The sequence below is a fragment of the Gorilla gorilla genome, chromosome 9, assembly GCF_029281585.2.
Source record: "Gorilla gorilla gorilla isolate KB3781 chromosome 9, NHGRI_mGorGor1-v2.1_pri, whole genome shotgun sequence".
Taxonomy (NCBI): Eukaryota; Metazoa; Chordata; class Mammalia; order Primates; family Hominidae; genus Gorilla; species Gorilla gorilla.
In genome coordinates, this window is record NC_073233.2 from 73,713,506 (window position 1) to 73,730,630 (window position 17,125).

The 17,125-nt window shown below is 50.1% G+C and overlaps 1 protein-coding gene across 1 annotated transcript; it reads right to left on the minus strand.

The window, feature by feature from the left end:
* Window positions 1-5,490: 5,490 nt before the first annotated feature.
* Window positions 5,491-15,945, minus strand: LOC129525256 (uncharacterized). Its single transcript, XM_063693251.1, has 2 exons — window positions 15,693-15,945; window positions 5,491-13,376 (listed from the first exon to the last, which is right to left on the minus strand). Exon 2 carries the CDS (start codon window positions 8,603-8,605, stop codon window positions 7,691-7,693), a length of 915 nt encoding a protein of 304 aa, XP_063549321.1. The 5' UTR covers window positions 8,606-13,376; window positions 15,693-15,945; the 3' UTR covers window positions 5,491-7,690.
* Window positions 15,946-17,125: the final 1,180 nt, after the last annotated feature.

Here is a 17,125-nt window from a genome sequence, read left to right on the forward strand (position 1 = left end):
TGACAGAGCAAGACTCTGCCTCAAAAAATAAAATAAATAAATAAAAATAAAATAAAATAGAGTAAAACACAAAGAAAACATCATTTAAAATGTGCTCAGAGGCCAGTTGCAGTGGCTCACGCTTGTAATCCCTGCACTTTGGGAGGCGAAGGCGGGAGGATCACCTGAGATCAGGGGTTCAAGACCAGCCTGGCCAACATGGTGAAACCCTGACTCTACTAAAAACACAAAAATTAGCCGGGCATGGTGGCACACGCCTGTAATCCCAGCTACTCAGGAGGCTGAGGCAGAGATCGCTTGAACCCAGGAGGCGGAGGTTGCAGTGAGCCGAGATCGCGCCACTGCACTCCAGCCTGGGCAACAGTGTGAGACTCCATCTCAAAAAAGAAAAAAAAAAAAAAAAGACCAAGAGTTCTTGGGGCAAGATTTGGCTTTGGGGCCAGAAGTAAATAGTCCTGTAATAGCAGCTAATCACGACTTGCACTACCTGAGCTCCTACTACGTGTCAGGCCGAAGCCTCTGACATCATCTCTAGTCCCCAAAACAACCCTAGGAGGTAGCTATTATTGTTGCTATCTTTAGACAAAAAAACTGAGGCTCAGGGAAATTAACCATCTTGCTCAAGGTCACATGGTGAGCAAGTGGTAAAGCTGGGCTCTGACCTGACGCCTGCTAGACTCTAAAGTTTGGGCTCTTGTCTCTGAGGTCCTCAAGTGCTTATGAAACTCCTTCCCATTCAGCTCTTCATTTTGTCTCCGAACATTCGGTCTCTGCACCCACTCTGTGCCAGGGACGGTGCTCAGGTTTTGAGGGTGCAAAGATGCCTAAGATGACCTCCGTCCAGAAGGTCACCTTCGAGTGGGGGAAACAAATATGGCCCAGTCCAGGCAGCGGAAGAGGAGGGTGAGAAGTGGAGACTGGAGGGGGCCAGGCTGCCCCAGGGCGCAGAGACTCCACCACCACAGACTCCACCCTCCAGCAGGAATCTCTTGAGCTCCTGAATGTCACCCTATGTCAAGACAGTTGAGAAAAGACAAAGGAGGAAGAAATACTAACACGGATGGGCACCTACCTGCCATCTGTCTGGCATATTGCACATGGCATCTCATTTAATCTTCCAGCAACCCTGAGAGGCTGGCACTGTTACTGCCACTTTCTAGACAAGGGCAGTCAAACCTAAAGAAGTTAAGAAACAGCCAAGGTCAGCCCACTTTCCCTGCAGAGCGGAGCGTCCTGGCTCCGAGCCTGGGCTCTCTCTAGAGCATGCCACTGTGTTCCCAAGAATGTGTAGAAGTAGAAAGAAAGAGAGTGGGGACACCCCGAAGCCCAACTGCAGGGAACTAAACCCAAGACCCGGAGGGAGACCACAGGTGCCCGGGGCTGGCCCCGCCACACCACTGTCAGGTGTGTTTGCTCCTGCTAATGTCGCAGCCACAGCTGTCTCTTAAATGTCCCAAACCTGGAGGAAGGTGGGACGGAAGTGCAGGAAGGAAGATGCTGGGGGATCCAGAGTGAGCGAGGACATTCCAAACCCACAGGAGCTCTGGAAGGAACTCCCGACGTCCATCCCCGACATGCCCTGAACTCCTCCCTACAGTTCCAATTTTCCAAAGTAATGATCTTGGTGGGTAAGAAACTCATCCTGTCCTCACCGCCTTGGCCTTGGAGGGCCAGTCCAGCCGGCTCCCTCCGCCTCTCCCCGTTGAGGACTCCAGGCAGGTAACAGGCCTGAGCGCTTCCCTCCCCGTGCACAGCGGACAGGCGAGACCAGGAGGACTGGAAGGACTTGTGTCCCTGTCACCAGCAGCACAAATGAAGCCGCCAGCGGTAATAACAGGGCAAGGGCGCGCTCACCAGCTCTCAGGCCGTGCTAGAGCACGGGCCCTGGAGGAGTGGGGTTCCCTGTGTGCCAGACTGGTGGTGCCTCCTGCCCTCCCTAACCAGCACACTCTCCTCTGACTCAAACACCCCCTAACTGTTTGCTCCCCTCCACTCCCTTCAGGGAGCTGTAAGAGGTTCCTGCCAGGGTTCTCAGAAGCCTTGTGTAGGGACCTCTGTGGGGCCACCACAGCCCTCAGGCCACAGCCCTGTAAGGGAGGCAGTAGGTGCTGGAGTCAGGGCAGAGGGGCTGAGAGCTGCCCTGGCTGAGTTTCATGCCCAGGTGGGGAGGAAGCGTTCCCTAAGGAGGCCAGGAGCCCTCTAAGAAGTTTGATTTGTTTGGGGTTTGAAATTTCAGCCTTAATATAAAGAGTTCCTACATATCTGTAAGAAAAATAAAAGGTGGCCAGGCACAGTGGCTTACACCTGTAATCCCAGCACTTTGGGAGGCCAAGGAGGGTGGATCACCTGAGGTTGGGAGTTCGAGACCAGACTGACCAACATGGAGAAACCCCATCTCTACTAAAAATACAAAAAATTAGCTGGGCATGGTGGCATATGCCTGTAATCCCAGCTATTTGGGAGGCTAAGGCAGGAGAATTGCCTTAACCCGGGAGGCAGAGGTTGCGGTGAGCCGAGATCGCACCATTGCGCTCCAGCCTGGGCAATGAGAGCGAAACTGCGTCTCAAGAAAGAAAGAAAAGAAAGAGAGAGAGAGAGAAAGGACGAAGGAAGGAAGGAAGGAGGGAGGGAGGGAGGGAGGGAGGCAGGCGGGCAGGCAGGCGTGGTGGCTCACGCCTGTAATCCCAGCACTTTGGGAGGCAGAGGTGGGCAGATCACTTGAGCCCAGGAGTTTGAGACCAGCCTGGCCAACATGGCAAAACCCTGTCTCTACTAAAAAAAAAAAAAACACAAAAAATTAGCCAGGCATGGTGGTGCGCACCTCTAATCCCAGCTACTCAGGAGGCTAAGGCATGAGAATTGCTTGAACCCAAGAGGTGCATGTTGCAGTGAGCCAAGATTGCACCACTGCACTCCACCCTGGACAACACAGCAAAAAATAAAAATAAAATATGTACCATGGGAAGCTGGCAAACAGTATGGATTATTCATAGAACAGCTTCAAAAAAAAAATTCAACTTCATTCATAATCCAAGGAATAAAAATGAAAATTAGGTATCTGTTACCTATAAGCAAGTCTATCAAGGCCCAGTGTGGTGGCTCACACTTGTAATCCTAGCACTTTGGGAGGCTGAGGCAGGCGGATTGCTTGAGGCCAGGAGTTCAAGACCAACCTGGCCAACATGGTGAGACCTCCATCTCTAAAAAAAAAAAAAAAAAAAGAGGCTGGGTGTGGTGGCTTGTACCTGTAATCCCAGCACTTCGGGAGGCTGAGGTGGGCAGATCACCAGGTTAGGAGTTTAAGACCAGCCTGACCAATGTGGTGAAACCCCGTCTCTACTAAAAATACAAAAATTAGCCAGGTGTGGTGGCACGTGCCTACAATCCCAACTACTCAGGAGGCTGAGGCAGGAGACTAGCTTGAACCCGGGAGGCAGAGGTTGCAATGAGCCGAGATCACGCCATTGCACTCCAGCCTGGGCGACAGAGCAAGACTCTAGCTCAAAAAAAAAAAAAAAAAGGCCTATCATAAAACTAGTTATAATATTGAAAAAGTAGAAACAATCTAAATATTTAACCTGAGTACATTAAAAATTATAATTAAATAAGCTGTGTGTGGTGGCTCACACTTGAAATCCCAGCACTCTGGGAGGGCGAGGCAGGCGGATTACTTGAGGTCAGGAGTTCAAGATCAGCCTGGCCAACATGGTGAAACCCTGTCTCTACCAAAAAATACAAAAAAAATTAGCCGGGCGTGGTAGCGTGCTCCTGTAGTCCCAGCTACTTGGGAAACTGAGGCACAAGAATTGCTTGAACCTGGGAGACAGAGGTTGCAGTGAGCTGAGATCACACCACTGTACCCTGTAGCCTGGGCAACAGAGTGAGACCCTGTCTCAAAAAAAGAAAAACTATAATGAAATATGTGTATCTCTTAAATATGATGGCAAAAAATATTTCAGGAAAATGCTTACAATATATTAAGTTTAAAAGCAGGTTCCAAAACAGTATTATGGGGTAGGCACCCTTGTCATTTTTATAAACATAAGTCAGTCCACATGTCTGTAGTAAAAATCATGGAAGTAAAAATCTTAAATTCTTGTTCAATGGCAGAATTATGACTTTTATTTTCTTTTTTCTATATTTCATACTTTTTTCTACAATGTTCCCATATTGCTTTTGTAGTGAAATCTTCTTGATGATTTTGAAAGAGTCCTTCAGGAAGGCAATGTTGGAATAATTGGCTGCAAAAGGATGTTCTTCATTGAACAGTGAAAATTCTTGCCAATTTAGGCCGGCCGTGGTGGCTCATGCCTGTAATCCCAGCACTTTGGGAGGCCGAGGCGGGTGGATCACTTGAGGTCAGGAGTTTGAGACCAGCCTGGCCAACATGGCGAAACCCCATCTCTACTAAAAATACAAAAAAATTAGCAGGGTGTGCTGACGGGCGCCTGTAATCCCAGCTACTCAGGAGGCTGAGGCAGGAGAATCGCTTGAACCTGGGAGGCAGAGGTTGCAGTGAGCCGAGATTGCGCCACCGCCCTCCAGCCTGGGTGACAGAGTGAGACCATGTCTCAAAAAAAAAAAAAAAAAAAAAAATTGCCCATTTGATGGTTATAGAAATGGGCTGGGATGGCAATGGGTGGGAGGAAGGCTGAGGGAATAAACTGCTCCAGATCCAGGAATCCTGATTTTTGATGTTACCATGAAATCCAAACGTGTAGAAAGCACAAAGAATCTGGAGTCCCCGGACACAGAGTTTGAATCCTACAGCTGCTTTGAGGAAGATGCCTTAGCTTTCTGAGACTGACTATTCATAAAGTGGAAGTAAGAGCAATGTAGGATGATGGTGAAGATTAAGATAATGAGTTGCTTTGTGAAGCAGAAAGCTCTAAACAAATGCTGGATGCAGCAGATAATAACATCCATGTCTGGTTTAGCTTCGGTAAGACAGGCGGTGGCTGCTGTAGTTGAATTTGCCCTGACTGCTGAGAACGCTGGGCACATTGCGGCTGAGAGACAATTTTCCCATAGGGTACAGGCAAACTCTTGGATTTTCCGGTCCACAGTAATATAGAATATAAAAATAAACTACCTGGGCACAGCGGCTCATGCCTGTAATCCCAGCAACTCGGGAGGCTGAGGCAGGAGGATCACATGAGCTCAGGAGTTTCAGACCAACATTGTGAGATCCTGTTTCTGCAAAAAATTTAAAAATTAGCCAGATACAGTGGCAGGGCCTATAGTCCCAGCTACTTGGGAGGCTGAGGTGGGAGGATCACTCGAGCCCAGGAGTTTGAGGTTATAGTGAGCTATGATGACACCACTGCATTCCAGCCTGTGTGAACAGAACGAGACTCTGTCCCAGAATTTTTGTTTGTTTGTTTGTTTGTTTTGTGACAGAGTCCTACACTGTTGCCCAGGCTGGAGTGCAGTGGCAGGATCTCGGTTCACTGCAACCTCTGCCTCCCAGGTTCAAGCAACTCTCCTGCCTCAGCCTCCCTAGTAGCTGGGATTACAGGCATGCGCAACCACGCCCGGGTAATTTTTTTTGTATTTTTTAGAGATGGGGTTTCACCATATTGGCCAGGCTGGTCTTGAACTCCTGACCTTGTGATCCGCCCACCTCAGCCTCTGAAAGTGCTGGGATTACAGGCGTGAGCCACTGCACCCGGCCTAAAAAAATTTATTTTAATTTAAAAAATTAAGTAAAAATAAACTTATTCTGAGTTCAGAGGAAGGTGTTTGGTGACCTGCTGACTACCCTTTGAGGAGTGAATATACGGCCCCTGATGAGAACCCCTGGTTAGTCGTGTGCTGAGCACTCGGAAGGAGAGAAAACGGCACAAAATGCAGACACCTGTGACCTCCTTCACCTATACCTGCTTACTGATGTTTTGGCGAAATGCTTGGGGGCTGAGTTGGGTGGACCGAGGATGCCAGAGCTTGTCATCTAAGGAGGCTGGGAGAGGCTGGGTGGTGGTTCCGGTTAGATGGGTCTCCACCCTGCACGAGATAGATGGGCAGGCTCATGAATCATGAGCCCCTCGTGTTCATAACCGATTAGCTAGTTTGTTGCGGCGCCACTCTTGACTTTCCCACAATATGGGCCCAGACATCCTCAGAGGGTACCACGTTCTTCAGTCCACCCAGATGAAATGGATTTACAAATCCAATGATGAGCTTTCTGAGTACTGACTGTGTTTGGAGACTCCTTCTTGACTGTGCCACTCCAAGTCCTTCAAATGAAAGACAATGTTCACCCTTTTTTTTCCTTCCTTTTCTGCTCCTTCTAGGATACCCCTCACCACGTTTTCTGTTTTACCTCCTTTTCTTTCAAGGAATCATTTTAATTGCTCTTCCTCTCCTTGTTCCTCAGTTTCCCTCACCTTCTCCTCATGTCCGCCTCTCTCTGCCTCTGGATCTAGCCAGCGTCTTCCTCTGTGCTCTTCATGTCACAGGCACCTGCCACCAGGAGCCACCGATGCCAGGCTGTCCTGAGCTAACGCACAGGGAGGACTGTATGACGAGGGAGTGCAGACGGCAAGACAGCCACTCAACAGCAGAATGGGGGCTGCCCTTGCCGCCCGGGCCACCCAGGCTGTGGCTCCTGAGCTGCGTGGTCCTCCCTTCATCACTCGCCCCCCTCTGAATTCTCCCACAGCCTTTTACAATCTTTTCAAACAGCTTTTCTCCCCATACTCCTGCCAGCCCTCCTCCCCTGCCCTCCCTCCGAAGGAGCCCTTGGATTTATCCACACCTGCTGGTGCCAACATGCCCTAGACTGAGCACGCCCCTCCAGGTGTGGTTTCGCCTGGTGAATGGAGAGGCACGGGGCGGCTCTGTGTCCAGAGGTGGGAGAGGCCGTCCAGGGCCAGCCTTGCACCTGGGTTCAGCCAGCGTGGCTGCCCCCATCCATGCCAGGCCGCTCTGTTGATCCCCGCTATCGAGCGGAGCGTCAGGACAGGAGCTTTTGCTGTCTCCTTCCTGCCTCAGAACCCCACCCACTATGTTTTTTCTCATCTGAATCTCATTTCGAAATCTCCAGCCCAAGGGGTTTCCCAACACCTCCAAGTTTTGAATCAACCTGCTGATGCCAGCATTCCCAGATGAGGAATAGAGATGTGAGGTGGGACCTGGCCTGGCACTGCGTGGTGAAGACACTCCTGTACCCGCAACGGTCATCCAACTGGTGGCATCTGGACAAACAAACCCAGTCCCCTCCTTAGCTTCCATGAAGGAAAAAAACAAGTGGGTACAAGCTGAGGACACGGCTGGGAGTGGAACTGTAGGAACAAGGACTGGCCAGATGGAGACACCAAGGCGGCCATGCTCCTCCCCTGAAGCCGCAGCTGCAGGTCTGGTCTGCACCAGGTGGTCCTCTCCGGCAACCAAAGAATTCTCTGCCCCCAACAGTGTCTCGGTGGAAACCATGCCCAGTCTCTCTCGGGGTCACCCCACAGGAATATGCCTTTTAGTTCCCCACCTATGGCTTCATGGGGAAGACTTCTGGCAGCAGAGGCCCGGGCATGGCAGCAGGAAACAGAGAACTGGGTCAGTCTTCTTCTTTGTCCTACTGCAGCCTCGGGGTCTGGTCATTCTCCGAATGGGGCTGAAGGACAGCAATAGGGCCAGAATGGCAATCTGGGTCTGTGCATCATGTTCTAGCCAACAAAACATCCTACCTTGGATTTTATTTTTTAAATCTATTCAAAGCTTCGGTTCCGCATCCAGTTCCCAGAGAGGCCATCCCCTTGTCCAAATGGGCAGAGTGGCATGCCGGCACTGAGCCACCTCTGGAGGGGGTTGGCCACCTCTGGATGGGTCGGCACCCTCTCACAGGGGTGAACACTGCAGACTGGAACTGAGCTTCTCTCTGCTCCTCTGATTTGAGGAGAGAGCACACCTGATACCACAGCAAGCACTTGTTCTTGGCACTTGGTGTCACTCTTGCTTCATCTTGGCTCAGCTTAAACCCTTCAACTGAATGGTGGCGATCACCAGAGAACTCTCTTCTTCCCCCTCTGTGCCACATGCACACACATGCACACTCACACACACGCACACAATTGTACACACGCACACAATTGTACACACACGCACACTCACACTCACATACGTGCACAATTATACACACATGCACACTCAAACACGAACACACGCACACAATTACACACATGCACTCACATGCACACACGTACACACGCACAATTGCACACACATGCACACGTGCACTCGCGTACACTCGCACACGTGCACACTCGCACACACGTTCAGACGTGCACTCACGTGCACACTCGCACACGCGTTCAGACATGCACTCACGTACACACTCGCACACACGCACACTCACACATGCACACTCATACACATGCACACTCACATGCCCGCCAGGGCAGGAGCCTGGCTCTCCAGGAGGCAGGGCAAGTGTCCAGACAGAAGGATGAGAGCCATGTTGTGGCACAGGAGGGCCCCATGGTGGATGATGGGGAGGAAGGGCCATGTGGACGGGCAGGGGTGGGGTTGGGAGGGGCTCCTCATCTTTCCTGAGCAGGGCCCGGGTGGAACCAAGTCTCCTGGAATTGTTCATTGTTGACTTCACCAACATATTCTTAAAACTCGAAATTGCTCAGAAGATAATCTAACAGCACAAACATGCACACATAAACAGTAAGAGTCCCTTGGCATCAAACTGGCAAACTGTGGTGGCAGAAACACAGGAAGGATCCACTCCCGGTGTGAGGCTTGCTGTCCCTCCCTCTTCAATGCGCTGGCTACCAAGCCTTTGCCAATCCCCAGTGCAGCAGTTCACAGACTTTTTACTGCTAAGAACGGCTTTTGGCAACCCCAAAAATGTGATGTGCCCTTTCGGTGGGTAGAATTAATTGGAGTAATAGAACGTGTCCTCCTCTCAGGCCTCAGCGCTGCTGCTGCATCTTCGCAGCCTCTCTCAGCCTCGGTTCTGCCACCTTTCCTCACTCAGACAACAACAGGCTCCTCCTATCGAGGAGGTAATAAGCTCCCACTGGACTTTGGGGTCCTCTAGAGTCACCTGCAAACTCCACTCCTCCCTCCCAACGTCGTCTCTAGAAGATTCCTTTGTCCTCGAGGCTCTCCTTTCAGTGAAGGACCCTCATGAGGACACAGTGCCTCCTCTGGGACACACAGCCATAATACTCTTCTCATAAGAAATCCAACTCCTTCACTGTGCTTGGTGGCTCACGCCTGTAATCCCAGCACTTTGGGAGGCCAAGGCAGGTGGATCACCTGAGGTCAAGAGTTCGAGACCAGCCTGACCAACATGGTGAAACCCCATCTCTACTAAAAATACAAAAATTAGCTGGGCGTGGTGGTGCATGCCTGTAATCCCAGCTACTCGGGCGGCTGAGGCAGAAGAATCACTTGAACCCGGGAGGTGGAGGTTGCAGTGAGCAGAGATCATACCACTGCCCTCCAGCCTGGGCGACAGAGCAAGACTCTGTCGAAAAAGAAAAAGAAAAAAGAAAAGAAAAGAAAAGAAATCCAACTCCTCTGCTACCCATGAGGGAAGGTGGCTCAGGATGAAAGAGAAGTTTGACAATCCCTAAATATCACAGGCTTAAGAAGAGCCATTACCCAAGAAGTCGTGTGGAAAGAGCTGCCGGCCTCAGCCACAGCTATCCTCTACCCACACTGCCGCCTGCCGCAGGCCACAGCACCGTCAGCCGAAAAAGCCCACTGATATCTGGGTTATAGGGCTTGAGGCTGCCTTGATTTCTGGCTAACAGCTGGGCCGTCCTCGGCAAGAGCTCTCCTGGGAACAGGTTGGGGAGATTCCCCGTGCCCTGTCATTCTGACGTCTCCCTGCACAAGGGAGCGGGTTAACCATGTCCTTGCCACCTCATCTTTGAAAACAACTCATAAAAGCGCAACAGAGAAAACAGTCTTTTCATCCCACCTATCATTAGTTCCCAGAACAGGGGCTGGAAGTAGGCAGCCTCCCTGAGAGTTTGCGGGATGAGGCAACACCGGCGCCTGAGCTACCATTTAGCCTACTTCTAGAGATAAGCCTGTTGATGTCAAAGTCAGGAATGACCAACTCCAGCCAACAGCGCCCTGTGGGACTGGGTCTGTGACATCTCCTTTCTCCCAAGCACCATCCCCAGGGCAGGAGACAGGAACCCTAGATCGTGGGGGTTTGTGAACTGACCTAGGTAAATAATAACAAGTTGGGCTGCACTCTCCTTGAGGTAATTCAAAGTACTTTATCACCATTACCTCACTGATCTTAACTAACATCCAAGGAAGGAAGGAAAGAAAAAAGGCAGAAGGTTTCTCATTTCCTAAAACAAAAGTGAATGGGGGCTGGGTGCGGTGGCTCACACCTGTGATCCCAGCACTTTGGGAGGCCAAGGCAGGTGGATCAGCTGACGTCAGGAGTTCGACACCAGCCTGACCAATATGATGAAATCCCGTCTCTGCTAAAAATACAAAAACTTAGCCGGGTGTGGTGGTGGGCACATGTAATGCCAGCTACCCAGGAGGCTGAGACGAGAATCGCTTGAACCTGGGAGGCAGAGGTTGCGTTGAGCCAAGATCTCACCACTGCACTCCAGCCTGGGCAACAGAGCAAGACTCCATCTCAAAAAAAAAAAAAAAAAAAAAGTGAATGGGGAGTGGGAGCTTTTAGGTGAACAGCTCCTATTCACCTATGGTCAGTGAAGAATAAGTACCTCAAATATACACAATAACACTAATGGGGAGGGGGGAGGGCATACAAATGAACTCCAAAGCCCTGACTGTGGCCCATAGCCAGAGAAAACAAAAAAGATTCCTGATTTGGGGAGAGGAGTCCTCAACTGGGAGTTTGACAGTTCAGACTGATTTCAAAAGACAGGCTGAATTTTACCCCTCTGTGCTAGAAAGGGTATCGAACCATAAACTCCCCCTGCCCTGACTTCACCAAACTTTGTAAATAACAGAGACGCGCACCCGAGTAATTAGAAGAAAAAGCTAAGTGGCTTGTCAGCTAAGTGGCTTGAGTAGGCATAGGTGTGGCTGGAAGCATTCTGTGTATTTTCTCTACAGCCAAATGTGTAAACGGTCAGAAATACTAGTTTAATGAGCTTATAAATTTGGAGTGACTCTTTACATCTGACAGTGAGGTCTGGGGTTCAACTGTTTCACCTCTGAAATCAAAGAGGCTGTGATGGGGTATTCATCTCTTACCAATTCTTTTTTTTTTTTTTTTCTTTTTTTGAGATGGAGTTTCGCTCGTTGCCCAGGCTGGACTGCAGTGGCGCAATCTCAGCTCACTGCAACCTGTCTCCCGGGTTCAAGCAATTCTCCTGCCTCCGCCTCCTGAGTAGCTAGGATTACAGGCGCCCACCACAACGCCCGGCTAATTTTGTGTATTTTTAGTAGAGACCGGGTTTCATCATGTTGGCTAGTCTGGTCTTGAATTCCTGACCTCGGGTGATCCACCCACCTCGGCCTCCCAAAGTGCTAGGATTACAGGTGTGAGCCACCACGCCCGGCCCATCTCTGACCAATTCTTCCAGAATGTTCCACAGGTTTCTTCTTCACACTTTATGATTCTATTTTACTGACCCAAACAATTCGCCCTCCAATGTTTCGTGGAGGGGATAACAACTCTGGGTATTCGAAGATGTTTTCTGACATCTTATCTGTTTCCTTCCCTCCTTGGTCTGCGCTGGGCTACCTGAAATGCCTCCTAAACGCGCGCTTCCCTTATGAACGTTCATTAGATGGGTACTTGTCCTGCTTAACTCCTACAAATTCACAAGTTCTCTAAAGCTCAAATTCAAAGCACTTGCATCTCTAGGTAATCATTGTTTGCTAAAATGCTCTTTAGCTTTTTCTATCTACAATGTTTCTAAACGTTAATTTAATTGAACTTAAAAGCGATCGTGCATAATGTGCCGCAACTTGGCACTCAGCTCATGTAAACAGTGTCTTGCTGACAGGTTACGTCTAGTGCAGGAAATAACCCCGTCAGCAGCGCTGTCCCACATAGGACTACAAATCCATGACAGCCTCAGGGGCTCCCCACGAGGCACAATGGGTGATGTCATTCTTCTGGGGCTTGGCTAGGCCATGACTGGGTCTAGAGGCACTCTCTTCCCAGTCCGTTTTTAGAACTAATATTTGCAATGCCACTTCCACATTTCCCTCTATTTCTGATTCATGTCAGCCTGAGGCCTGAGACAGAACAAGCCTGCAGTTGAACACATGGTTACCACTTTTTTTCCAGAACCTTAGGAAAAGGTTGTTAATGTTCAGGGCTATGAGTGACCTTGCCGTCCCACATCATGGAACTATTTATTAAACAGACGGATGGACAACCTTATAATTAGGTCAACTACGTATACTCCGATTCAAGCCCTTGGTTCCACTCCTTTTCTCTCTAAGATTAGGGAATTTCTCAATGACCAATAACGCAGAAATACACCCCCTCACATCCCGAGGGAGATTTCTCAGCCTACAGCCACCCCGTGAAGATCCCATGACTTCTGGCATCTGCCCTAATAACCCGAGTCTCTTATCTGTGAGTTTTGGTTTGTCAGACCCTGTTGTTCGCATTAATCTTCCTGTGAGGACAGAACCCGGACAAAGTGGGAGTCCTGAACCTGCGTATGCTGGTTGAATAGGTAAACACCCTCAGATAAGGAGGCCTCGGGAAAACCATTGTGACGTCCTAAGAATGCAAGGTGTAAAAGTTCCAATCCCACTCTCCTACCCCTAAACCAGTTGAGACACAGACCTGCCCTTCCCCAGGTTGACTTGGCCCAACTAGATAGCATCTGCAATCTGCACTCGCTCCCTCCCTCCCAAGTGAATCAGTCCCCAACCGGTTACCTCCCCAGGCTCCTTGGAGACAATGCCAAGTACAGCCTAGGGGGTGATGGCTTCATTTGAGGAGCCTGGCATCTTGGAGAGTGCCACCCCAATCCCCCGCTTTGGGCAGGTGCATGGGGAGGACTCAGGAAAGAGGTGTTCTGCCATGGACCAGTCCAGGTCCAAAAAGTCTCGAGAAGTGCCCGGGAGCCAGGAGAAAAGCCGAGAGATGAAAGGAGATGCCTGAGGTGCCGCAGCCCAGGTCTGAGCCGGGCTAGAAACCGCGTGACAAAACAAAGATGCGTTCTTAGCCGTGATGGAACTCCCAGATTAGCTTGGCTTTCTTCCTTTTGTTTTGTTTTGTTTTATTCATCTCTGTCGCATCTATTTTCCTCTGGGCATGTGACACTTCCACTCTTTCTCTTCTTTGGTCCTCTTCCAGAAGTTCTGTTCTGTGCTGGATTAGGTCAGGAGTGATGGATTGTTCTTATACACACGGGATATGGTGGATGCATGTGTTGATCTGACACTCACTGAGAGTTCTAAACAGGGAATCATAGCAGTGACAAGTGGTGAAAGACATGGCCCCTGCCTCTTGAGCTTCTCTGGGACCCAGCAGGCTGGAGGGGTGCACCCAGCTTTATGCATCTGCCCTCAGGAGAGCTGCACAGGCTCCAATTTTTCTACTTTTATTTTTAATTTATTTTTTTTTTTGAGATGGAGTCTCACTCTGTCATCCAGGCTGGAGTGCAGTGGCACAATCTCTGCCCCCCAGGTTCAAGCGATTCTCCTGCCTCAGCCTCCCAAGTAGCTGGGATTACAGCTGCCTGCCACTGTGCCCAGCTAATGTTTGTATTTTTAGTAGAGACAGGGTTTCACCATCTTGGCGAGGCTGGTCTTGAACTCCTGACCTCGTGATCCACCTGCCTTGGCCTCCAAAAGTGTTGGAATTACAGGCGTGAGCCACCGCGCCCGGCCTCAGGCTCCGATTTTTCTAAATGAAAGCCTCATCTCTTACTGACCCACTGGGTAACTGAACCCTTGATTTTCATGTAAGACTGATCTCTTGGCCTGGCGCAGTGGCTCACGCCTATAATCCCAGCACTTTGGGAGGCCAAGGCAGGCAGATCACCATATCAGGAGATTGAAACCATCCTGGCCAACATGGTGAAACCCTGTCTCTACTAAAAATACAAAAATTAGCTGGGTGTGGTGGAGTGCACCTGTAATCCCAGCTACTTGGAAGGCTGAGGCAGGAGACTGGTTTGAACCCAGGAGGCAGAGATTGCACAGTGAGCCAAAATCATGCCACTCCACTGCAGCCTGGCGACAGAGCGAGACTCCGTCTCAAAAAGAAAACAAACAAACAACAACAAAAAAACGGATCTCCCGCTGGTAACAACTGGTTAATTAGTCTCTGGTTTTCTGTCCTTCTAGTCAAATGCTCCAGAAGAGCTCTGTATTTAAATACGCCCAAGTATGAATCTCTGGTCAAGTGAAGACTATTTCTAGAAAATGAGTAAGTCTTCCCAAATTCATCTGCCTCAGCTAGGACTGGCATAAATCACTTTTTCTTGAATTGGTCTCCATTGCATATCCCATTTTCTTCTCATCTTTTTTTTTTTTAATTGCCAAACAAGATGTATGCCACCCAAGCCACAAAATGGTATGCAACCAATTTCTGTCCTGCTACATCCAAAATTCTCTAAGGTTCTACAAATACGAGCAATGATTACCAAAGGACTTGTGCTGTAAGGGAAGAAGAGGAACTGGAAATATTCCGGCTAGTGCCAGGAGCTCTGGGGACCCCAGCTCTGCCTGGCTGCCTGGGTCCAGTCATTCCCAAGGAGATAATCTCTATGGCTGCTGATAGGTCTCTCTGGTGACCACAATTTCAGAACTGGAAATTGGTGGTGGTCTGATGCGTAGCCTAACAAAGGGCCAGTGGGCCAGTCCTCTGTCCCAGAAATTGAGATTGTCCCAGAAATCTGAGGCCACATGGTTGCCCGCAGGACAGCTCTAAGACACCATTTAGTTGATTAAAGCAGATGTTCAAACTCTCCTCCAATCCCACCTATCTACTCACAATTTGCATCCCCCCAACCCCCATCAGTCTCCTTTTTTTAAAAAAAGAGATATGCTAGGCCAGGCATGGTGGCTTAGGCCTGTAATTCCAGCACTTTGGGAGGCTGAGGCAGGAGGATCACTTGAGACCAGGAGTTTGAGATCAGCCAGGGCAACATAGCAACACCCTGTCTCTAAAAAAAAAAAAAAAAAATTAGCCAGTGATGCGTGCCTGTGGTCCCAGCTAGCTACTCGGGAGGCTGAGATGGGAGGATCGCTGGAGCCCAGGAGGATGAGGCTGCAGTGAGCTCTGATTGTACCACTGAACTCCAGCCTGGGCAACAGAGCCAGACCCTGTCTCTAAAAAAAGAAAGAAAAAAGAGAAAGAGAAATGCTAGTGGTAAAAAAACGTAACTTAAAGCCTGTACATTCCCCGCAGGGGGGTGTTTATGGCCTTCTATCCAGCTGGCTCTTCCCAGATTCAAAAGCAATTATTCCAAAAGAATGCTTTATAGTTAAAATTAAACCACAGTCCAAAAGCTACTAGAACTGGACTTTGAACAAATGCCAAATAGGACAGTTATGAACATCTTCTTGACAGAAAAAGAAAGAGACCCACCAGAAGGAAGAAATCTAAAACAAACAAAAAATTAAGTAAAATGTTGAAACCTGTTCAACCACCCTACTTCAGATAGAACGCACTTTTTAACCACATTAGGAAAGCGAAACTCGCCGTGGGTGGGGCGGAAACGCTGCCAGGTCATCCTGTCTAAAGAAACTGTGGTCGCGCCTACCTGAGGGACGTGCGGGCGCGGCTCGGCCCCCACGAGGCGCCCCGACACCGCGCCGGCCGCGCGGCTCCCGCAGGCACAGCGCTCGCCCCGGCGAGCACCAGTGCATCACCCCGGTGACGTGGGTCACCTGCCCTGATGCGTTATTCCGCCGCTTGATGAAGAAACTAGCATTTAGGAAAACACAGAGGCGCACATTAGCGTGCACGAAATCGCCCGAGGGAGCTGAGAGCTGGCGAGGTCACGAGTGCCGGGCTCCGGGCGGGGGGTGGGGCAGGGCGGCGGGGCAGGGCCGGGGCGGGAGCGGCGATCCGAGGCCGGATCAGCAGCGCCCCCTCCTGGAACGCCGGGAGCGCCGCGCGCGCGGATGCCGCTCTCCTTCCAGCCCGGCGCGCCGCTGCCCCCTATCGGACAAACGCTTTGACCGTTGGCTAAAGCAAGTATCAGACGTCAGGCCCTCCAGGTGGCAAGCACGCCTGGCCAAGCCTCAGTTTCCACATCTCTCAAATGGGAGCGATGGCAACACTATCTACCCTTGCACACCTCAGAGGGTGACCAGGAGCAAATGAAGGAAGCACCGCTGTTTCTTCCTGGGCCGGCCTCGCTGCTTAGGCCCCAGCAAAATCCAGGTCGCCTCCCCGAGGTCATCTTTCTCCCCCGTGTCTGAATTAGGAGCACAGTTATAAAACCACAGTCATGTTGTTCTAAGAGTGGCGTCTCTCTTCCAGTAGCTTCGATAACTCCACAAATGTATTTAACATAATTTTCAAAACATTTTTTCTTATAAGCATGTATCATAATTTAAATTAGTTTTCTGGCAATTATCCATTCACTGTCTAAATCCCCCACCACACTGTGAGTCCTGGGGATGCAGGGACCTCCCTGTCACTGTCATTGTTGTGTCTCCAGAATCTGCCTAGCACAGTGCCTCCCACACAGTAGGTGCTCAATAAATCGCTGTTGGAAAAATACATGGATGAAGCCTAGGAGCTGGAGGCTAGGCAGAAACAGAGAGGACAAAGTCAGATACGGGGGGAAATCGATTTCCAGAATGGTAACTCAAGTGACTATTAAAAATGAGGTGCCGGGCGCGGTGGCTCACGCCTGTAATCCCAGCACTTTGGGAAGCCGAGGCAGGCGGATCACGAGGTCAGGAGATCGAGACCATCCTGGCTAACATGGTGAAACCCCGTCTCTACTAAAAATACAAAAAAAATTAGCCGGGCGTGGTGGCGGGCGCCTGTAGTCCCAGCTACTCGGGAGGCTGAGGCAGGAGAATGGTGTGAACCTGGGAGGCGGAGCTTGCAGTGAGCCGAGATCGCGCCACTGGACTCCAGCCTGGGCTACAAAGTGAGACTCCGTCTCAAAAAAAATAAAAATAAAAAAATAAATAAATAAATAAATAAATAAATAATTAAAATGAGACCAAAGGCCGG